This window comes from Myotis brandtii, unplaced genomic scaffold (assembly GCF_000412655.1).
Source record: "Myotis brandtii unplaced genomic scaffold, ASM41265v1 scaffold207, whole genome shotgun sequence".
In the NCBI taxonomy this organism is placed as follows: Eukaryota; Metazoa; Chordata; class Mammalia; order Chiroptera; family Vespertilionidae; genus Myotis; species Myotis brandtii.
In genome coordinates, this window is record NW_005357736.1 from 399,276 (window position 1) to 422,825 (window position 23,550).

Sequence of the window (23,550 nt, forward strand, 5' to 3'; positions counted from 1 at the left end):
GGACTGAAGGGTCCCAGGTTCGATTCCGGTCAAGGGCATGTACCTTGGTTGCGGGCACATCCCCGGTGGGAGGTGTGCAGGAGGCAGCTGCTGGTCGATGTTCTCTCATCGATGTTTCTAATTCTCTATCCCTCTCCCTTCCTCTCTGTGAGAAATCAATAGAATATATTTTTTTTTAAAAAAGTGTTTTCAAATATTAAACCAGCCTTCCATTCCTGGGATAAACCTCACTTGGTTATGATACATTGTCCTTTTTCTAAATTGGCTGGATTTAATTTACTAAAACATTTGGGTTGTTTTTTGTGGTTATATTCATAGGAGATACTGGTCTGTAATTTTCTTTTTTTCTTGCTTTTTGTTATTTTTGTCATATTTTGTATCAGGGTTATGTTAGCCTCATAAAATGACTTTGAAAGTAGTATTTCTTCCTCCTGTAGATTCCAAAAGTGTTTGTGTAAGATTATTGTTGATAGATTTCACTAGTAAAAACTTCTGGGCCTGGAATTTTCTGAGAAACATTTTTTTTTATCATGAATTCAATGTCTTTCATAGACACAGAGCTGTTCAGTTTTTCTTTTTAATTTCGTGTCAGTTTTGATAAGTATTTTTCAGGGAATTTGTCAGTATCATCTAAGATACCAAATTTATTATAATTAGATTATTCAAAATATTACCTTATTTTTCTTGTAATATCTGTAAGATGTTTAGGGTAATCCCTCTTTCATCCCTGTTTTGGTAACTTGTATTCTTAAGTTCTAACTAAAGTTTGTATCAACTTTGTTGAACTTTTTAAATAATCAACTTTTAGACTGTCAAATTTTCACTTTTTAAGTACAATGTATTGATTTATTTAAGAGAGAGAAACATTGATTTGTTATTCCACTTTATGCTTTCATTGGTTGCTTCTTGTATGTAGTTTAACATTTTTTTTTGGGGGGGGGGTATAGATTGTCTTTGTTTTAAATTTATTATAGCCCTAACCAGTTTGGCTCAGTGGATAGAGTGTCGGCCTGCGGACTGAAGGGTCCCAGGTTCGATTCCGGTCAAGGGCATGTACCTTGGTTGCGGGCACATCCCCAGTGGGGGGTGTGCAGGAGGCAGTTGATCGATGTTTCTAACTCTCTATCCCTCTCCCTTCCTCTCTGTAAAAAATCAATAAAAATATATTTAAAAAAATAAATTTATTATAAGTGTACTAAAGTTCAAAGTGGCTGTCAAAGACAGGTCTCACCAGATTAGGGTTTGCAGTGAGATTCCAGGGGGTCCCAATCCCATTGAGAAAAGGGACCCCCTTTGGTCTCGGAGATGGAGAGAATGGTGGACTCTATTCTATCTCTTTGTGTTAAAAGGGCTGGGATTAACCTGTGAGTAAATACCTTGGGAGGACACATTTTTATATAAGAAACTTCCTAGTGCTTCGTTTCTGTCTTTTCTTCAATTAGTGTCTCCAGGAGTAGAACAAGAACTCAGATAAGACTTGTAATCTTATTACATGTTGATCTAATAGAACTGCACATTTAGCTTGAATATGACATGGTCATCTGTATTCCTTCCTAAGTCATTCGTCGTTTTGGCTTTGAGTTACTATCGTGGGCCCGTTTTCTTTTTTGGAAAGGTTTGACCTTCTCATTGTAAGTCCTAGATGATACAGTTGACCCTTGTACAAGGGGTTAGGGGCACAGTCACAAATCAGTGTAACTACACTGGTTTGAACTGGACAGGTCGATTGAAAACCCCGTATGTAAGTGGACCCGTGCAGCTCAAACCCGTGTAGTTCAAGGGTCACTGTATATAACCCTGACTACTAACAGTGGTTAGTTTTTTGATCAAAACAGATCAGCAAGAGTTCATCTTGATCTGGCTGACGGATTCTTTGTTTCCACAATGAAACACACAACAGGAGGTGGAAGCCTCCGCCAGCTGTTGACTCAGAGATTCACAGTAAGGCAGCGGTTCTCAACCTGTGGGTCGCGACCCCTTTGGGGGTCACCTAAGACCATCCTGCATATCAGATATTTACATTACGATTCATAACAGTAGCAACATTACAGTTATAAAGTAGCAATGAATATAATTTTATGGTTGGATCACAACATGAGGAGCTGTATTTAAAGGGCCAGAAGGTTGAGAACCACTGCTAATGGGATGAATGCTCAGGACTTCTGAAAAAGACAGATTTTTATCTTTAAGGTTTAAATGTCAATCACAGTGTTTGTCCTGGCCCACCTGCTGAAGATGACTTAACTACCCTCCCTTCTGCCCCCATGTTACACCTGAAGTCACTGCCCCTGGAACTCGTGGCTGTGTAGTCAGCTCTCTCTCTTGTGACCCAACTCAGGGAGGGGCAGCTTCGCTGCAGAGACTGCCTTAGCGTAAATATTCTAGGTGCCTCTCCTCCTGCCTGGGCTGCTTGTGCTCAGAGTCTTTTGGGAGCTGACTTCTCTGGTGTTTATTCCTGGGCAAGGTACAGTCACACTGCATTTTGCTTAAAGTAACAGTCTCAGAATTCCTTCAGGTTTCTGTGATATACAGTGGACATTACAGTGAGTCGTTCCCACACACCCACCTATGATGTATGAACCACAGGAGTGGCTGGTGGGAAGTATGGACGCGTGTGCGCCTACTATCTTGCTTATATGGGTGTATTCTTTGGCTGTTGGCACTGGAAGAATAGATTCACATCACTCCACTGTCAGTTTTATCCAGTGCTAGATGCATCCTTTCGTCACATGACCTGATCGCAACCAGAATTCGGCTCTGAGGTCCTCTGAGTCCGTCATTAATGGGCTTCCCGCCATCCCTGTCAGCGGGGCCGCCTTGTTTCCCAGAGCTGGGCTGCACGTGGTGTGGATTCTGAGGCTCTGCTGCTGTTAGTGCTGTTGAGGTCAAGGGCTCATCTAAGTATAGTTAAAATTCCGTTTCTTCAGGAAGGTCAGGAAATGACATTTTGAAAATACATAGATTAAAGATATGATGTAACTGAGTGATCAGGAAGTATTGAGTGGCCACACTGACCAGACCAGTTCCGGTTCTGTGGATCCGTGAGGCAGCCGACCCCGGCTCTCACCTTAAAGGCTGCACCTAAAGGGGAGGTGGCTGCCAGACATGGCCAGGAATCCTCTTGGCTTCCTGCGTAGTTCATTGCCTTTTACAGGACCCAGTAGCCATGGCATGGCCAGACGTTTAGAATTCAGAACTAAAAGCAGTGGTATAGACTGACAGAGCAGAGCCCCTTGGGTAAGAAATGGAAGATCCTTAGGAGTTCCAGCGAGGACCTCGTCCTGAACAGTATCACTCTCTGGCTTTTAGAAAAGATCTGTAGCCCAGCTAGTTGGCTCAGTGGCTAGAGCATCAGCTCGCAGACTGAAGGGTCCTGGGTTCAATTCCATCTGAAGGGCATGTACCACAATTGTAGGCTCAATCCCCGGCCCTGGTTGGGGCGTGGGCAGGAGGCATCAATTGATGTGTCTCTCTCACATTGATGTTTCTCTCTCTCTCTCTCTCTCTCTCTCTCTCCCTCTCTCTCCCTCTCTCTCCCCCCCTCCCCCTCTCTCCCTCTCCCTCTCTCCTCTCTTCCATTCTCTCTAAAAACCAATGGAAAAATATCCTCGGATGATGGTTAACCAAAAAACAAAAAACCCCACCAAATTTTGTAGCTAAAAGCTACATTCAAACAGTCATTAAAGTTTAAACCAAATGTTTTGTGTGTTTTCATTTCGTGATAGTGGTCTGTTGTGGAGGGATAGTTTGGTTATGGCCACAGTTCGAAGAGATGTCCACTAGTCAACTATAGTTCAGGAGTCCTAGACCTAAAGTCCCCATGGGCCTCAACAAGTAAATACTACAGCAGCATGCGTGGGTCCGAGGCCTCTTGTCTTGCGTGGGAGGGAGGTGAGGTCCCCTCCCCTTCGTGAAGCAAGCTGCCCTGAGTCCTTGGTTTTCTCCAGACGTGCCTGGGCTTTAGGACGGGCAGGCCGTCCCTCGCTGCACAGCCTTTGCCACGGATTTCGCACTGGAACGTGCCACTGTGGGTCGGGTGCACCTGTCTTCTTCCAGGAGTGGCTTGAGCTCTGCCTTACAGATCCTCGGATCCTCTTTTCAACCGTCCAGGGAGCGGAACGCCAGTGTCTCAAGACACTGGAAGTTGTGAGGAGGAGGGGTTTCAACCCCCTGGTCCCCTGGAGACATTTCCTAGACCCCACCCTTAGAGGCCAGTGTCCTCCTGGCTCCTTAGCCCGAGTGTGCTCCTCCTCCCTCCTGGATCCAGTAGACGGCCATGCTGTGCAGTGTTCTCTCTAGAAAGCCTGCCCCAGGCATCCAGACACATCTTCACCTTCTGTGCCCCCCACCTCCCCCGTCCTGACACTCAAGGTGGCCTGTTTTATAACTAGCTTATAACTTCCCCAAATAACAAGATATGGTGGCTGTAACATACATTATAACATACATGCTCTCTTACTACTGGCTTCTTTAGCATAATATTAAAATGTGAACTTCTTGCTCAGTTGATGTGGCTCTGTGGTTGAGCATTGACCTATGAACAGGGAGATCACAATTGGGGTTGCCGGCTCTATCCCAGGTAGGGGGCGTGCAGGAGGCAGCCTATCTGATTCTCTCTCATCATTGATATTTCTCTCTCCTTTCCTCGATGAAATCAATAAAAAGAAAAAGTGAACTTTCCATGTCAACACACTTACTTCTGCAGCATCCTTTCCAATGACTACATAGTAGTCCATTGCGTCAATCTGTCACACATTTCCTTTTTGTTAGGCATTTAGATCATTTTTATTTTTTTACTCCTATAAAAACACTAGGGTTCACATAGACCCTATCATTTCCTCAGAAAAATTCACTGAAGTAGAGGAGCTAGCTCAAAGCCCCTTCTGGGGCCCTGTGGTGGCCACAAGCACTGCGTTAAAGGAGTGCAGGCTCCTGCCACAGACTTCTAAATTGTCTTTGCAATTCGGGCTCGCTGGCTGCCAGGCACTTGGAGATTTCAAATGGCATTTTGCGTTTGTTTTGTTTTGTTTTGTTTTGCTGGGTTTATACGAGAATTCCAAGCCTGGAGATTTTCTGCAGGTAACAGGTGTATCAAGAGGTGCACTTCCCAGGTGTGGCCTCCTACCGCAGCTGGAGGGAACACGCATCATGTTAGGGAGCCCAGCGCTGTTTTGCTTAAATTGGATGCTGAAGAGTTATTTACTGTATACAGGGTGGTTTGGCTTAAGTTGCAATTTAAACTAATTTCTTAGGATCATTAATGAAAACAAAGATAGAAAAATTAAAGAGATCCAGGAGATCACTGGGATCATAAGAGTCTGAACTGAAAAGACAAAGCAGAGCCCCAAGAAGAAGAATTTAAAATCCAGCCTGTGCCTGCTGTAGACAGGATGTGTGCGCTTCTCAAAGTGTGGCGCTCTTGGAACGAAACGACAGCCATCATTTGACTTTTTCTTTCTTCTTTCTAGGTGTCTCATTCAGTTGCTAAACTTATATTAGTTAATTTCCACTGGCAAGTTGCAGAGATATTGGACAGGTAAGCTGTTCGGGGGAGGAGAGGTGGCATCACCCATAGCTGCTCTCTCTGCCCGCCCACCCAGTGGTATTATTTGCATTTTGGAGTATATCCTTATATTTTAAAAACACTGGATCATATTGTATGTATTTTTTCTCTCAATATATGTTGAACATTTTCCCATATATCTTTCTGGTTAATTTGCTGGCACAGTATCTGATCATACAGATGTTTCATACTTTGTTCAAACCCCTGTTGTTGGACAATGACGTTCAGATTTTGTGTGCCTTGTTAATTAATTTGTAGTCAGTGCCCTTCTAGATAACACTTGCCAACATCTCTGGTTATTTCTTTTGGATACATCAAGTTAGGAATGCACCATCGCATATCACATATTAGCTTGAGCAAAGGTAATTGGTCAATTTACCACCCACCTCCAGATTTGGAGTCTCAAGACACTGGAAGTTGTGAGGAGGAGGGGTTTCTCCCCCCTGGTCCCCTGGAGACATTTCCTAGACACCCCCCAACCCCCTTAGAGGCCAGGGCTTCTGTCTAGCTCAGGGTCTCTATCCTCAGCACTATTGACATTTGGGCTACATAACTCTTCGTTGTGGGGAGGCTGTTCTGTGAATTGTAGGGGGTTTGGCAGATGCCCCCAGCTCTACCTTCAATCAGCAGCAGCAGCATCCAGAGTCCTAGAGATAAAGTGTCTTTAGGCCCTGCCCTTCCACACCCGAGCAGTTCTCCCGCGGTGCGACCCCCTGTAAATGCAGAGCAAGGTCATGCCTTTCCTTCCTCAGGCTGGGCAGCTGGGTGGCCACACCAGCCGAGCGCTCATTCACTCACTGCACTCTCACTGCTCACGCCAGAGCAGGCTCAGCGAGAGGCCCGATGAGCTGCCAGGTCTGCACCCTGTCACTGCCCGACTCCGGGACCACATGGGTTCCATGGGCCTCTCACTGTCCACACTGCTGAGCGTCATTTGGGATGGAGAGGTGGGTGGCTAAAGACAGCAACAATTCCAGCGTGAGGAGTAGGAGTGAAAATGGGAAGGTGGGTAAGGACCACACATGTCTGAGACATGACCTTCCCTGCTCAGGTTCCTGTGTCTTGGTAATGTGTTTTCCTGGGCTTTGGGTAGCACTTTTATTGCCACATGATGATTGTTCTTATTTCTAAATGTATTTATGCCATACCTCACTCCAGAAGGGATTAAATTTTTATGATAAAATAGTGCTTTTTCGGAAATTTGTGTGTGTGAATGTGTGCGCACGCACATGCGTATGTGCTGTGTGTAGGCATTAGAGGAGAATAAAGCAAATACTCTTCTGAGTGCTCACCGAAGTGAGAAACCCTCTGGCCTTCACTGGGAGGGAGGCCTCGGCGGCCATGCCTGCCTGGCCACACCCCTTCCTTCCACTCCAGGCACTCGAATCTTCAGTTTGGTATTGATCATTTTCTTATTTTTTCTTAAATTATGTGTATTTTAGTTTAGTATGTTTTTAGAACTCTACAGACATATAATCACGCTGTAAGTGTTTTTAAGTTTTAAAATTACAAACAAGGTTGCATTTTATGACATCCTATGAATCCTTTCAGAAAACCATTGGTGAGGGTTGTTTCTGTGTTTGGTTGGGGTTTTTTTCCTGTTAAAAGTAATGCAGCTTTGAAAACTTGTCCGTAACTTCCAGTATAACATGATTTTTGTAGGGTTCAGAACAGGAGTGAGTTACTGGTCTATTGGGTGTGTGTTTCTAAAACTTTACTAATCAATGCCACTATGTTTCCCAAGTGATCCTACCGTGTTACATGCCCACAGTGATAGAGGAGTTCCTGATACTGCCACGTTTAACGTTTTACAATCTGGTGGGTGTACATGGCATCTAATTGTTTTAATTTCAATTTTCCTGATTGTTAAGGAGGTTGAGCATCTTTTCTTATGTTTAATGGTCATTTGTGCTTCCTCTTCTGTGAAATGCCTGTTCTCTCTTTGCCCATTTTTATTGTTATTTTGTCTTTTGTATCTTGTATCTGGAATGAGGTTTGGCATAACTACATTTAGAAATAAGAACAATTATCATGTGGCAATAAAAGTGCTACACAAAGCCCAGGCTCATTGAGACACATTACCAAGACACCGAGGACAGGTGGACTTTCAGGAGTTTTTGGTTTTTTTATTTTTATTTTTATTTTTTTATTTATTTATTTTTTAAATATATTTTATTGATTTTTTTACAGAGAGGAAGGGAGAGAGATAGAGAGTTAGAAACATCGATGAGAGAGAAACATCGATCAGCTGCCTCCTGCACATCTCCTACTGGGGATGTGCCCGCAACCCAGGTACATGCCCTTGTCCAGAATCGAACCCGGGACCTTTCAGTCCGCAGGCCGACGCTCTATCCACTGAGCCAAACCGGTTTCGGCGGTTTTTTTATTCTGAATATCAGTCCTTTGCCAGGATAGGCATTGAATGATCTTCCAGTTTATATCTCGGCTTTTTACTTGATGGTTCCTCCTGATGAACCAAAGTTCTTAAATGTCACAGAATTTTTCAGTTTTCCTTTATGCTGTGCATTTTCTTTGTCTCAAGATCTCCTTCCCTATTCTGATGTCAATAAAGAGATTTTTACCTTTATTTCCAGAACGGAATTTAAACCAGAAACGATCCTTCATGAGTATTTTTCTTACAGTTCAGTGCCTTGGAGGCAGGGTTATTATTCTCATACAATTGAGAGCTCAAAAAAAATTGAAAAAGTATTTGCACGAAGGCAAAAGGAAGCTTGGTTCTGTGAGGTGGTAATTAGAGACAAAGACATTTTAGTGCAACTGCAACACGTGTTGGTTTTTATTCAGAGGTAAACATGTTTGCCTTCAGTTTCTGATTCCCTTCACTTCTGCCTTCTGTTTTGTAGATACAAGTCTAACTCTGCTCAGCTGCTTGTTGAGGCTCGAGTTCAGCCCAGTCCATCGAAACATGTGAGTGTGTCCTACTTGAGGAAGACCTCCCCGTGCACGGGGCCTCGCTGTGGCTCATGGGGCGACTGAGAGCCTCCTGCTGGGTTCATAGTGTCACAGGCCTCCACATTGCTTCCCGCCTGGGCTCCCATCTCCCTTTCCGTTCCAGTGTGAACAGTTTCCTCGTAGATGAGGAGTAAAGCATTGCCGCTGCAGGGGCCTCCCCAGCCACTCTCATCTCTGCACTTACACAGCCTGCACTCCATTCCCCTGGGGCCGGGGCTTCCAGCTCACCGCACGCCTCTGCCTCTGCGTGCCCTCCCTGGCCTGGAATGCTCAGACCCTGTCCCCATCTTTGTGGGAATGAAACTCACTTTGTGGGAATGAAACCCAAATCCAAGCTGTCTCTCACAAAGCCTGTCTCCTGTGATCACTCACTGCAAAACCCTCTGCTTATATCTTTAAACCTTCACGTGTATGTGGTAGTGATTCAGTCATCTTTCCCCCTACCTCACTGTAAGTGCTCTGAGGATAGAAACCGTATCCTACATCCTGCAGTACCTAGCCATTTCCTGTGAGTCTACAAAGACCCAAATCCAAGCTGTCTCTCACAAAGCCTGTCTCCTGTGATCACTCACTGCAAAACCCTCTGCTTATATCTTTAAACCTTCACGTGTATGTGGTAGTGATTCAGTCATCTTTCCCCCTACCTCACTGTAAGTGCTCTGAGGATAGAAACCGTATCCTACATCCTGCAGTACCTAGCCATTTCCTGTGAGTCTACAAGTTCAGCAAACGTGTCAAATGAATGAGGGCCGTGTTGAAAGAGCCCTTAGGAGAGAGAGTTGGAGCTCAGATCACCACATAACTTCTGCAGCCTCTTACTTAGAAAACGGCCAGGCACAGACTGGATCAGCATGGGAACACAGTCCTTTTTCTCAAATCGTGCTTTGTATTTCCAGGGAACTAACAGGAACCTAAGATAAGCTCGTAGTGGCTTTTCCGTGGGTTGTAGTTTTGGCCACGGGACCCCAGATTGTCTGTGTCTGCCAGTTTGTGTCGCATGCATCGATCCTGGAACCCAGCTTTAGAGCTGTTTGCCCACCTCCTAGAAGAGTTTCTTGCCAAGTAGGAGTCTTCTTCATCCTTGTAAATTAATTGCATGTGACATCTCTTCCCTGTGTGACGGATGAGTTGTAACTTGGAAGAAGCAATAACGTTTGTATTTGGGGCATGCCGACCTAGGAAACAAGCCGACCGTCTGATAAGCAGAGCTGCAGCGCGGCCATGAGGAGCTGTACGCAACCTCAGAGCCTTGGTGACTGGGCTTGTAGCACTCGCTGAGGGGCAGCGCTGGGCTCTGCTGAACGGGGCACTTCACAAAAGAAACCCCGTAGCCGTTAAAAGAGGTGGATTGAATGACCTCTGAGGGCCTTGACAGCTCTGAAACCCTGAGCTTTTCAGCCTGGCGTCATTAGACTGCTGCCAGCGGTCATTCTGACCGTCTCTGCTTCACTGAGTCCTAGTGGTGCTCCAAGCCCAGCTCATGTGCTGCCTCCCTCAGGAAGCCTTCCTGGGGTGCTTGCTGCTCCGAGCTCTTGGACTCCCAGAGCCCACACATTGCAGCTGAGCTCTGACCCGTGCTGCAGGGTCAGGATTGCCTCCCCTCACCTAGCGACACAGCACCCTGTGGCCCCGGGAACTGAAGGCAGGTTCCTCTTGGACTCACACGCCTTTGCCTCTCTCCAGGTCCCCGCAGCCCACCCCCCTCACCACTGCGCGGTGTGCATGCAGTTCGTGCGGAAGGAGCACCTCCTCTCTCTGGCCTGTCAGCACCAGTTTTGCCGCAGCTGCTGGGAGCAGCACTGCTCGGTGCTTGTCAGAGACGGCGTGGGTGTGGGTGAGTCTGCTCTAGAGCTTCTACAAGACTGGCCTCAACTGTTTATCTCTGACTCGGCCCTTTCAGGTACTCAGGTCAACTGTGTATCTTTTTTTAAAACAGAATGTTTTTATTGATTTCAGAGAGGAAGGGAGAGGGAGAGAGAGAGAGAAACATCAGTGATGAGAGAGAATCATCCATCAGCTGCCTCCTGCACGCCCCCTACTGGGGATTGAGCCTGCAACCCAGGCATGTGCTCTGACTGGGAATCGAACTGTGACCTCCTGGTTCGTGCCTCAACCACTGAGCCACGCCGGTCAGGCGACTGTGTATCTTCTTTTAAGCCTGACTGATGACTGACGTTACTGTCAGAACCATTGCTTTCCAGACACATCCGTCTGAACAGTGGCATAGTGTTCCCGTCCTGAGCAACATGGGACAAGTAAGGCTGTTGTTTGGTCATGTTCAACGTCGGTGTGAGTGCACGGCCGCCTCTTGGGAGCGCTTCTGGGAGCACTGTCCCTTAAGCGGCCAGCCGCCCTCTCGGGAGCGCTTCTGGAAGCGCTCTCCCTTAAGCTGCCAGCCGCCCTCTTGGGAGCGCTTCTGGGAGCACTGTCCCTTAAGCGGCCAGCCGCCCTCTTGGGAGCGCTTCTGGAAGCACTGTCCCTTAAGCGGCCAGCCGCCCTCTTGGGAGCGCTTCTGGGAGCACTGTCCCTTAAGCGGCCCGCTGCCCTCTTGATTCCCCAGTGGCAGCCACAGCTCAGGCATCCAGAGGGCTCGCTGCTATTTAGGTAACAGCACAGCGTGCATGGGTGGTTGGTGACAGGAGTATTTGTTATACTATAACCTGATGATATTGAAACAAAATTGGCATCCCATTAATTGTGTCTGCAAAGCCTCGTGTTGGTGATAAGCACTTGTACATAATATTAAACATTACAAAACTCAGTTGTTAGGAACCATATAGGGTTTTTTAAACGAAAATTGTAATCGTGCCATTTGTGATGTATATGTAATTTGGAATAATATTTTAGTTACATCACTGTGCAAATATATCAGTTTCTTTCTTTGAGTATGTTCTGTTGCTTCAAGGGTTTCCTATGTGGAACTGAATTTGTGGTTGAACTCAGTGGGCAAATATATTATTATTAGGGGCCCAGTGCACAGATTCGTGCACCTTGAAAGGAACTGTGGGCCGAGAGGCTGCAGTGGGCACAGGGGCGGGTCTCGGCCCACCCGCCGTGGCCCCCGGTCCCCTGTCTACTGGCAGCCCCGCTCCCATGCGCTGACAGTGCCAACCCCGCTCGCACCCACTGATGGCATGGAGCAATTGGGGACAGCACTGTCAGCAGGTGCTAGCAACAGCTGCTGCCCCCATCGCCTCTCAGGGGCAGGGGGAGGTGGAGAAGCCCTCAGGGGTGATCAGGGCCAGCAGCCGCTGCTCGCACCCGCTGACAGCACTGAACGATCACGACCGGCGCCGGCTGGGGGTATAAGCGGGGCCAGCACCAGCAGTGGGTGCAAGTGGCGGCTCCGGCACCGGCAGCAGGTGCGAGCGTTGGGCAGGACTGTAGCACGTGGGATCAAAGAATTTTCAGTAACCACCAGAGGCTCGCCCCAATGACAGCGACCGGCGCCCCCGCTGACAGTGCCGAGCTATCAGGGCCAGCGCCAGGCGGGAGCGCGGCACACAGGAGCAAAGAATTTTCAGTAACCACCAGAGGCTCGCCCCAATGACAGCGACTGGTGCCCCACCTTGGTCTGGCGCCCCCGCTCACCTGCTCCACCATCCCGCCGCGGCCGACACCCACCATGTTCCACATGTGCCCCAGGTGGTCAGCGCACGTCATAGCGACTGGTGGTTTAGTTGTTCCTACGTTCAGTCTATTTGCATATTAGGGTTTTATATATATAGACAAGTGGTGATTCCTACAATAGTTGTCAATCAGCTGGTCTTTGTTCAACAGGAGTCTCTTGCATGGCTCAGGACTGCCCACTTCGAACACCAGAGGACTTTGTATTTCCATTATTGCCCAACGAAGAACTAAGAGACAAATACAGGCGCTACCTCTTCAGGGACTATGTGGAGGTATGACCTGCCCCTGTGGATGTGCCCTCTGCTTTCCTGGGCCTATTTCCCACCAGGTGCTCACTAGGGTTGCTTTATAGACAAGGCTGCCATTAGGTGCTGGCATTTGAAGAAAGAGTTCCATGGCTTTAAAAATGTCAGGAAACCACTAGAATGGTAGACCCTGGAGTCAGGCAGTTGTGTGAATCCCAGGTCTGTTACGGCCTCGCTGTGTCACCTTCTCCCCATCGTTGTGCCTCTCTCAGCGTGGTTTCTCTTATACAGCGGTCACCTTACACACTTTGCTTCAACAAGCCATGGCATGCCCCGGTGTCGGCACTAGTCAGGCATATCTCAGGAGTTGCTGTTCCTTTTGGGGCACTGGGTGATCCAGCCCAGAGAAGGGGAATTGCTTCTTGTGCAGTTGGAAAACTTGTCCATGACTCCAGCATGGCCAGTCTTAGAGTCCTTGCCCTCTATGGGCTGCCAGTTCATGCTCGCTGGTTTCGTGTGACATAGTTTCATTTTTTTTATGCCTAAGCTTATTGGTTGATTGACAGTCTGGTCTTCTCATGCACAAGCTGCAGGATACACAGAAGGCCTGGCTCCGTGTGCTGTTTGCTGCCTTCAGTCAATGCCTGAGGGCTGCTGAGCTTCTCAGAACCAGGCACAGTGGATCAGGCTGTGTTCCTTCCAGCCCTGGTCCCTTCGCATTTTCATCTCAAGGATACAATTATGTGTTCCATTTTGTAATCTAATTTTAGACTATTGTAGTGAGTTGCTACCTAGTTTAACTAAACATTCAGAGGTCTTCAGTATCTGCCTAATGTCTGGCCTTCACGACATTCACCGTGAATTCCTATACCCCTGCATGTAAGTCATCAGCTGGAAGAACAGAAGGTGTTAGAGTGCTGGGGCGGGCAGGGGCGGGGGGGGGGGGTTCTAATTTGGAGGCAGCGACTGGGGGTGGCCTCATGTTTCTCCTTGATGTGCACACAGAGTCATTACCAGCTCCAGCTGTGCCCCGGTGCAGACTGCCCCATGGTCATCCAGGTACAAGAGCCCAGAGCTCGCCGTGTCCAGTGCAGTCGGTGCAGCGAGGTCTTCTGGTAAGAGTGGGTGTGGGTGCTGAGCAGCCTGGGCTCCTGCTGCCTCTTCAGAGCACCACTCTGCGGCGGGGGGCGGGGAGGGGAGCTGGGCGAGACGGGGCCTTTGAACCAGGAGAGCAGCTCCGCTCTGGGAGGGCACCTCGTGTTCCATGTTATGTTGGCTAACGCTCAGTCTGCAGACAAAAGGGTGGCACAGATTCTTGGAGAATGTGCTGTGGTTTATGCTACTAAGACTTGTGACCCAGAGATTTTATCTACCTGCACAGATAATTTACATATTACTATTTACATATTCAACTTTCTCTGTAATTCATTTTCATCTTTCTCTGTAATTCATAAACGTGGTTTACATCTCCTTGGGGTTTACTCCATTCAGTAAATATGATGGGAATCTCGAAATGTCCTGAAGGTTTAGGCACTGTCCTGACCACGTGCCTTCATGCTCCCTGCAGTGTGTGGGTAGCACTGCTGTCGTCCTTGTTGGGTGAGGAAGTTGAGGTGCAGGGTATTGGCAAGAGTCATCACTTAGGTCCAGGTCTGTGCCCCTAATCCCACCTCCCTGGGAGCCTCACGGAGGGCGGGGCTTCAGGGACACTACATGGGAAATGTGGCGTGTGCACGTGGGCCTGCCTCTAAGACGTCGTGGAGGGAGCCTGTGGCTCGCCAGTGGTAAGAGCCCCTGAGGTGGCTGCTCTCGCCTCCGTGTCCTGCACGGGAACTCTCCTGGGGCACGTGTGGGGCCGTCGCCTGCGGCCTGTCCTGTCCCTCACGCTGTGGTGGCTGGGGCCCGGCCTGGGGAACGTGTGCTCTGGCTGAGCTGCCTGCACTGTCGGGGTATCGCGCCGCTGCAGCCTGTACAGCTCGGGCATTGTGCCTCCTGTGTGCACATGTGGCTGGAAGGTGAGCCAAAGCTCCCAGAAGTGGGTCTCGCCCAGCTTGGTGTCTGAGCTGAGGTGTCGTCCTCAGAGCACCTCACCGTGCCTGCTGAGAGGCGAATTCTGTACTCGACATCCTTGTAGGAAGGGTGGACACCACACAAGATACTGAGAACAGAAACTGTCATTTGGGTTTATTGAGAGTATATCTTGGAAGGACTGAGACTGGAGAGAAGTGGACACAATATTTCAGTATAACCTCAAGCAGGTAAAGGTCTGAAAGGCCTTGATAGGTGACTTTCCCTCTGAAAAGCTGTTCAGCAGGATCTGTTGGCTTGGACAGAAGGAAAATTAAAAACCTGACCTAACGATTATTTGAGTGTTTTTCTTTTCTGGTTTTAAGTTTCAAGTGTCGCCAGATGTATCACGCCCCCACAGACTGCGCCACGATCCGGAAATGGCTCACCAAGTGTGCAGACGACTCTGAGACGGCCAACTACATTAGTGCTCACACGAAAGACGTAAGGAGCGTGTCTTCCCTGTCGTGGCTCTGCCCTCCTCGGTGCTGCCTGGCCTTGTGCAGACTTGGCAGCGGTGGCAGCGGTTTATCATAGTGTACATTGGTGGGTGCGTTTATTTGAGTCCAAAGCTAAAATGCCTGGGGAAGTTACGGAACTAATTAGGGAAAAACGAGGTCTTTGTTGAAGGCCTCCCGGCTTTCAGATCCCCGGGAGGGAGGAGTGTGACAGCCACACCTCATCCACAGCAGGACTCACTGCAAGCCCAGGCCTGCGTGCTTGTTCTGCACCTTCCCAGGGGAAAGATGGCCACAGCCCCTGGAGCCCGGGTGCCCCGGCACCCCAGGCGCGAGGTTCACGCGCTCACAGACACGGCTGTGGCCAGGACATGGTGAGACAGACTGCTGCGTGGCACAGCGCCCGCCGGTCTCCGTAGCGTGTCCGGGGGCTGCTGGCGCCGCTCAGATGCGAGCGAGCTGCTTCAGAGTCTGCTTCCTCACCCTCTTCAGAAGCAGGAGTCCGGGCAAGCTGCCAGGACTCGGCCCCGCTCTAGCGCACTCCTCGCCGGCGCAGGCTTTCCGCTGACTCCGCTGCTCTGCACGCGAGCGGCCCCTGGCAGGGACGGGTGGCGGCAGGCGTAGTGGGGCTCAGCTGGTGCTTGGAGTGTTTCAGAGTCAAACTTGCTGACCTCATTTCCTTGGATTGCTGTTCCAGCCTCAGCGACCCGGCACATTTAAGTGAGATGCTCCTCCCAGCAGTGCTCGCACCATGAGTCACTGGGCACAGGTGCCAGGAGCTCTGTGTAATTGTCTTAGCCCCAGCCTGGTGGTGCGTGAGCCTAACGGCGCCCTTCTGTCTCCTCAGTGTCCCAAGTGCAACATCTGCATCGAGAAGAACGGAGGCTGCAATCACATGGTGAGCGGAAGCCCTGCCCTTTGCCTATGTGACACAGAGCCTTGGTCAGCGGGCCTTTAACACGCTCTCTTCTGTTTCCCTCCGACAGCAATGCTCCAAGTGTAAACACGGTGAGTCCCGGGCTTGGCGTTCAGGCCCAGGGCACAGGCTGTTCCCTGTGCACGGTCTCCATTGCTTGTGTCGGGCGCACTTGTGTAGTGTTGTGACAGGACACAGGGCAGCCTGCATCACTTACATCATCATATTTATGCACTACCTTCTGGACCCTCTGTAATCCCACTGCCATCCCGCCGCCACATGTAGTCAGAAGTCAAGTTGGGGGTGACTCTTAGACCCTCGTGAACCCTCAGGCTCCCAAGAAGAAGATGTTACGTGTTCTTTTTGTTTTTGCCAAGGCAGGTAAGTAGCACGGGCTTATCTGTGCTGCCTGACGGATGGTGCTCCTGGAGGTGGTGAGATCATCGATGTCCCGTGAGGTTCATAACGTCCCCAGCGGGGGTTTGACTTGGCCTTTCAGGCCTCCCCCTCTCTCAGGAGGAGCTTAGGTAGGACCTGTTGGTTTTGCTTTCCTTCCCGCCAGATCAAGGAGGACCTGTGTGCACGTAGGTCTCCACACGGTGCGGACCTGCTGCGGTTCCTCTTCTGAGGGCCCGTCGCGTGCGCGTCCTGTGTTTTCCCAGGAGCTCCCTGTAATCAGAGTGGACGTGGCACAGGGTGAGAAGGGAACAGGGACTGCAGGGCAGACAGGATTTAAAACAGCAGCAAGCACAACGCAGCTGGTGGAGGAGAGCAATACTGCCTCTGTCCGATGAAGGCGACCAAGGGAAGAGAGTGGATGGCCTCTGGTCTCCGGGTTTGACTTCAGCTTTCCTAAATTTTACAGGAGCGCCTTTTGGGAAGCCAGCCACCTCCTGGGAGTGATCCTGGGAAACAGGGCTCCCCGCTGTCAGGTCTCTGTCCTGGGCCCCTAGCGCCCGCTGTGGGCCTCTTTCCTGGACCACAGTCGTCGTCGGGATGTACGGCGTCCATAAGGGATGTTTAGTTTTCGCTCTTTGCTTTCCCTGCGGAAGCAGAGCCATAATTCTGAGCATGTACTGCTGAGTAGCTGTAGGTTTTATAGAAATGTGCTTTTTAAAAAAGAAGAAAGGGTGCCCTGACCGGTTTGGCTCAGTGGATAGAGCATCCGCCTGCGGACTGAAGGTCCCAGGTTCGATTCCGGTCAAGGGCATGTACCTTGGTTGTGGGCACATCCCCAGTAGGGAGTGTGCAAGAGGCAGCTGAATCGATGTTTCTCTCTCATCGATGTTTCTACCTCTCTATCCCTCTCCCTTCCTCTCTGTACAAAATCAATAAAATATATTTAAAAAAAAAAAAAGAAAGGGTGCCCTGACCGGTTTGGCTCAGTGGATAGAGCATCCGCCTGCGGACTGAAGGTCCCAGGTTCGATTCCGGTCAAGGGCATGTACCTTGGTTGTGGGCACATCCCCAGTAGGGAGTGTGCAAGAGGCAGCTGAATCGATGTTTCTCTCTCATCGATGTTTCTACCTCTCTATCCCTCTCCCTTCCTCTCTGTACAAAATCAATAAAATATATTTAAAAAAAAAAAAAGAAAGGGTGCCCTGACCGGTTTGGCTCAGTGGATAGAGCATCCGCCTGCGGACTGAAGGTCCCAGGTTCGATTCCGGTCAAGGGCATGTACCTTGGTTGTGGGCACATCCCCAGTAGGGAGTGTGCAAGAGGCAGCTGAATCGATGTTTCTCTCTCATCGATGTTTCTACCTCTCTATCCCTCTCCCTTCCTCTCTGTACAAAATCAATAAAATATATTTAAAAAAAAAAAAAGAAGAAGAAGAAGAAAGGGAAAAGCCCTTATTCCCAGCTTCAGGGACAGAGTCTTCCTAGGACAGATGTAAGAGTGGGAGGTGGGCAGCTGTGTGCGCTGTGAATGAGCCTCAGTGGGACAAGTTCCTGCCAGTTTGTTTGTCACAGTGGAGCGGACACAGCAGACCGGCAGTGTTTTATGCTTTAAGAACCTTACTTTCCAATTAGTTTACGTTCGTCCCGAGTGTGCCGCATGGTGGTTAGACAGTTACGTACTTGACCGTGATAGTGTTGCTCCTGCCTGGCCCCATACATAGGTGATATTCTTGACTGTGTTCTCTGTACTGTGCTTTATCAGACCAGTGATCTTGTACAGTCAGCGCCTGCCTGCATCGGGTTAAAAAGGCACAAAGCATATACGCGCAGGAACTGTTGTTTAGATCGGCAAGGGCAGGCTACGGGGACAGTGGGATTCGGGGAGACAGGCCCACATTCCTCCGGGAAGGAGGCAGCCTTGGGAAGTTCTGATCAGGTGACAAAGCACAATCTGTCTGTCCCCACTGCTTTGCCTTTGGAGGCCTGGGGCTTGCCTGGGGGTGTGATGCCTCTCTCTTCTGTGCAGACTTCTGCTGGATGTGCCTAGGGGATTGGAAGACCCACGGCAGCGAGTACTACGAGTGCAGCCGGTACAAGGAAAACCCCGACATCGTCAACCAGAGCCAGCAGGCACAGGCCAGGGAGGCCCTCAAGAAGTACCTGTTCTACTTCGAGAGGGTAGGCTCTCCTCAGCTCTCCCGGAGCGGGCTCTGCGGCTGGCCTGCTGGGGGGCCTCCCAGGGACTGGGCCCAGAGCCGCGTGCACACAGAGGTCGGGTGGGCTCCTGCGTGGCCCTGCGTGATGCCTCCATAGATGTGGCTCTTGGGCTCCACAGGGCGGCCGTGGCCGACAAGGACGGAGGTGGTGCTGACTTGTGTGGGTGCTGGACTGAAGGACAGTAGGGCCATCAGAGCCATCTGAGTGGTCAGATTGCGGGGGCAGTTCCTCCCGGGGAGGCCCTTCGGCAGCCCACAGAGCGTGGCATGTTTGGTTGCCGAGCACAGTGGACCAGTGAGTGCCTGCTGGTCCTCAGGGCTGGAGCCCTACTGCCCCAAAGGGGGACAGTGGTCTGGCAGGGGGACCGTTGCTCTCGACACTCCCCCTCAGTCGCCCTCAAGGTCCCAGTCCCCGTGAGCGAGATGAGGCTGTGGCTGGGCCCTTGCAGCCCGGGTGTCGATTCTGAACTCCTGTGTGGGCTCTGCCGTCCCCGGGCCCCTGCAGCTCCCTCCTCCTCCTCCCGCAGTGGGAAAACCACAACAAGAGCCTGCAGCTGGAGGCACAGACGTACCAGCGGATCCACGAGAAGATCCAGGAGCGGGTCATGAACAACCTGGGGACATGGATCGACTGGCAGTACCTGCAGAACGCTGCCAAGCTCTTGGCCAAGGTCTGTGCCACCTCCCTCTTCTGATCCCCTGTTAGACCCAGACCTCCTGGTGGGAGACACTGAGGGGGCTGGGGCGTCAGCACCCTGTGCAGCCCGCACACTCCTGCTCACGGGAGCCGTCCGTGCTGTGCCCACCGAGGCCCAGTCTCTGCTGGACGTCCCGGGGATCCCAGAAGAGGAGCACTGCTCTGCCTGCAGGAAGGAGCTGCGGGGAGACTAGAGCCCTTTTCTTCTTTTGTCCCATCCATGCGTCACTCAGAGGAAAATAAGAGCTTGTCTTTGGACAGTTATTGAGATAGATGTGTGGACTCTGAGGTCCGACTCAAGAGGGAAGAGCCATTGAGGCAGCTGCTGGTAAATAAATCCCAGTTTGGAAAAGGAACTGTGGGTGTTCTGTGGCCACTTTTGTTTCCTTTTTTCCATGTTGTCCCCACTTCATCCTTTATTTGGCTTGGTCGCATTTCTTTCAGGCCCATACCTGTGGAGCCAGGCTAATGTGCATGGTGGGGAGAGAATTGTAAGAGCCGCTGAGGTGCATGTGGGCTAGCACCAGAGACACAGGTCCCTCTCTTCTCCCCATTGCAGTGTCGCTACACCCTGCAGTACACGTACCCGTATGCGTACTACATGGAGTCTGGACCCAGGAAGAAGCTGGTAAGGCGAAGCGGCCCCTCTCCACTCCGCCCTCCTAGCGCCAGAGGTGCCCTGGGCATTGGGAGGCCCACATTAAAACAAAGTCCATCTTCCAATGGTATTTCTCTTCTAGGCATCTCCAGAGTAAGCCCCATCTCCTCACTAGCTGGCATTCTGTGTCATGGCCCCTGAGCGCCAGCCGTGCCCAGGGAGCTGCCGGAGGGTCTGTGCCACTTGAGAGGCCAGTGCCCGTGCTGTGGGAGGAGATCGGTCTTCGTCTCACCCTTTCTCTTAGCCGTGAACTTCCCGCTCCCCAAGTCATTGTAAAGGAATTCACACCTGTTGTCCAGACGCTAAAAAGCAGGACGTTTATAGCACCTGTAGTCCCACCAGAAAGACATGACCACATGTCAGTGTTTTCTCCCTTTTGAAATTAATGTTATTTATAGAGCATTTTACTGTTACAGCAGTTCATTGTTGCAGCTGTCATTATTTACCAGGCTGGTTAATACCATTTTTTTTAAAAAAAGGTATTTTTATTGATTTCAGAGAGGAGGGGAGAGAGAGATAGAAACATCAATGATGAGAGAGAATCATGGATCGGCTGCCTCCCACATGCCCCACACTGGGGATCAAGCCCACAACCCGGGCATGTGCCCTGAGAATCAAATCGTGACCTCCTGGTTCATAGATCAATGCTCAACCACTGAACCACACCAGCCAGTTCTGGTTAATACCATTTTTTTAACCACACTGGGCAAGCCCACAACCCGGGCATGTGCCCTGAGAATCAAATCGTGACCTCCTGGTTCATAGATCAATGCTCAACCACTGAACCACACCAGCCAGTTCTGGTTAATACCATTTTTTTAAAGTTGCATAAATGTTTCCATTATATGGGTATTCCATCATTTGGGGCATTGTTTGTTTTTCACTATTATAAATAAGACGTTGAGGAACATCTTTGTGCAGAAAGCTTGGATGTACAATTACTAAGGCAACTGGTTCAACTATTTATTTTAAGAGTTGATTTGCAGAAGGGCTGAAGGAAAACAGAGTATTCGGGGAATACAGTGTCTGTGAATATCCATTCATCGATTTCTAAAGCATTTGTTTCCCTATATGCTGGGAGCATTATCTGCGGTGGCTTAAATTCTTGCCTGTTTTTTGGGGTGGGAGGACTGTGCTCTTGCCATTTGTCTGTACTTAGGTAGCCCTTTTTTTAAAATATATTTTTATTGATTTTGGAGAGGAAGGGAGCGGGAGAGAGAGAAACATCAGTGATGAGAATCATTGGTTGGTCATGCACACCCCCCACTGGGGATCAAGCCCACAACCCAGGCCTGTGCCCTTGAATGGAATCGAATCTGGGACTCTTCAGTCTGCAGGCCAGCACTCTATCCACTGAGCCACGCCGGCCAGGGCTAGGTAGCCTTTTCATTGGGTTCTGGCTCCGGGGACAGGGACTAGCACTGCCCTCTTGAGGACAGCTTCAGGGTTGTCTGCTGCTCGTGCGAGCCTGAGGTGCTGCGTCTGCCCTGTCTGCAGGCCCTGCCCCTCTCCTTCTGACCCTCCTGCTCTGCCCATACAGTTTGAATACCAGCAGGCTCAACTGGAGGCTGAGATCGAAAACCTGTCCTGGAAAGTGGAGCGCGCGGACAGCTATGACAGGGGGGTAGGTGCTGCTGTCTCCTTGGACCTGCCATTGCAGGGAGGGGACAGGGTTGCTTGTGGGCTGGGAGCTGCTGCTGAGAAGGGCGGGGAGGGCTGTGCTTTTGACTCCTGGAGCCCGTCAGGGTGGCCGTGGCCGTGGCTGTGGCTCTCACGGGCTGGGCCGTGCAAGCACAGATTTTGCTTCCCTGGTGCAGGACTTAGAAAACCAGATGCACATAGCAGAGCAGCGGAGGCGCACCCTGTTGAAGGATTTCCACGACACCTAGGCTGCCCTTGGCGAGCGCGAGGGAGGAAGAGGTGGCTGGAGCTCGCCCGGCTGCTGTTCTGCATGCTGCGGGCTCTGCCTCTCACGACCCCAGGCAGCAGCCAGGCCTACTCCTGAGAGACCCTGGCACACACCTCAGTCCACTTCTGTTCTGTTTCATCTTTCTTTTTGTTTCTCCTACGGTCGAGGCCCTGTTGAATTGGCCTCTTCAGGATTTGTAATTCCCCCTGGACGGTTGTTGGGAGGGAGGGAAAGTTTTTTTGAATGACTATTAATAGTATTAGCTCATTACAACTTATGTGATTTTCAAAGGTTGGAAAAATGTACCAAAAAAAAAAAACAGAAAAAGGAAACCAACCATAGAATTACACAGAACCTTTTAAAAAAATAAATTGGCATTGGAGTGTTCGCCCTCTAGCTATTGTCCTTAGAACGCAGCGTGCTGCCTGACCACCGGCCTCTGAATGTGCACTGTAGGCCAGTGTGGCCTCCGCTTCCCGATTCGCTTGGTGTTTGGGGTCCCAAGAGAGGAGCATGGGTGGCAGGCGGGGACTTGGGTTCGCCTGTGCAACGGGCCTGCTCCTGCAGACCTTCGGTCAGGTGCCCTGCCGGACCCTACAGGGCGCAGACCGTACCGGGCAGGGCTTGCCACGGGCGTCTGATCGTCCTGGGGGGCGCTGCCTGTGGGCTCATCTTGATTCTTGAAGGTGAGGCTCACCCGGGTCTGGCTTCTGAGGCCGGAGCCCACAGCAGAGCATGGATGGCGGTCTTGTGGCGCCAGACCAGGGACAGGAGTGGAGCAGTGTTTCCGTCTGCCCCCTAAAGACAGAGATCCTAAAGACAGTTGTTCCCCAGAATAACTGTTTAATCTGGCCCCTTCTTTTGTGGCAGTATTCAGGTGGTAACTGACCAAGTGCTCACGCAGCGTCCCTGGCACTGTCCTGCCCGCTCCTCTGGCGAACCTCGGGTCGGAGTGCAGCGTGGCCCTTGCGAGGGCACCGGTCGTCCCGGCTCCGGGCCCTGTTTGCACAGGTGGTTTTCCTGTTACCTGGAGTGTCCGCAGCTCTGGGGCTTGGGCGCTCTCCCCTCGCCTGACTTCAGGTGTCAGAGGGCTCCACCTCCAGGGTCTGGGAGTCTGAGACCAGGAGAGCCCTTAGTCTGTGGTCCCGGCTCCTGTAGAAGGAGGGGCTGGCCAGGGAGAGGGCCAGGGCTTGCACAGCTGAGCCCAAAGGAGCAGGTGGTTCGTTCGCTGGTGTCCTCAGCCTGGTCCTGTGGGCCTCCAGAAAGTTAAATCTGGTCTCGGGGTTTCTGTGGCTGCGTGGTGCCTGCACGCTGAGGCTGCCAGAGCTCTGTGCTCGACCTCCTTGACCTCCCGGGAGACGTATAAATATTGTGGTGGAAATTCTTTGATATTCAAACATTTCCACCTCAGCGGTTTCCCAGCTGCCATGGTTGTAAACTGCATTACTCTTGGAGACAGGAAGCTTGGCTCTCGGGGTCACGGGTACACAGTTGGGCGCGGTTCCCTTTCTCTCCGCTTGGTTTTGTCCGCTCCTGTTCTCTCTTGCGAGGGGCGGACTGTGGTTGGAGAGGGAGAACAGTTAGTGTAGCCAATGAGCCCAGGATTGGACGGGGCGCTCCCAGAACCAGGAGAGCCTGTGTGGGGCCTGGTGGGGTGTGAACGCTGTGCTGGCACGTGGATGGTCCTGCTTACCTCCTGTCTTGCTGTGTCACCGGCGCGGCCCAGGAGCCGAGCTGCAGCTCTCGCCGTGGTCGCACCCTGGGCGCCCTGCATGTTGTGGACTGCACAGCCACCGTGTGCCCGCACCTGGATCCAGCTG

The 23,550-nt window shown here is 50.8% G+C and overlaps 1 protein-coding gene across 4 annotated transcripts in view; it reads left to right on the forward strand.

Annotated features, from left to right (window-relative positions):
- The window catches only part of ARIH2 (ariadne RBR E3 ubiquitin protein ligase 2), a 46,905-nt gene extending 24,856 nt beyond the window's left edge, over positions 1-22,049 (forward strand). For 2 of the 4 annotated variants that reach the window (XM_014538950.1, XM_014538948.1), the window contains 13 exons: positions 5,469-5,536; positions 8,428-8,491; positions 10,220-10,436; positions 12,317-12,438; positions 13,417-13,526; positions 14,805-14,922; positions 15,784-15,834; positions 15,923-15,944; positions 18,277-18,428; positions 18,994-19,137; positions 19,723-19,791; positions 21,362-21,445; positions 21,639-22,049. In XM_014538950.1, coding sequence (XP_014394436.1) covers positions 5,469-5,536; positions 8,428-8,491; positions 10,220-10,436; positions 12,317-12,438; positions 13,417-13,526; positions 14,805-14,922; positions 15,784-15,834; positions 15,923-15,944; positions 18,277-18,428; positions 18,994-19,137; positions 19,723-19,791; positions 21,362-21,445; positions 21,639-21,710 — 1,293 coding nt within the window. In that variant the 3' untranslated portion in view covers positions 21,711-22,049. The remainder of the gene's footprint in view (positions 1-5,468; positions 5,537-8,427; positions 8,492-10,219; positions 10,437-12,316; positions 12,439-13,416; positions 13,527-14,804; positions 14,923-15,783; positions 15,835-15,922; positions 15,945-18,276; positions 18,429-18,993; positions 19,138-19,722; positions 19,792-21,361; positions 21,446-21,638) is intronic. The other 2 variants (XM_014538951.1, XM_005865349.2) reach the window with 1 other exon arrangement.
- The last annotated feature ends 1,501 nt before the right edge of the window (positions 22,050-23,550 follow it).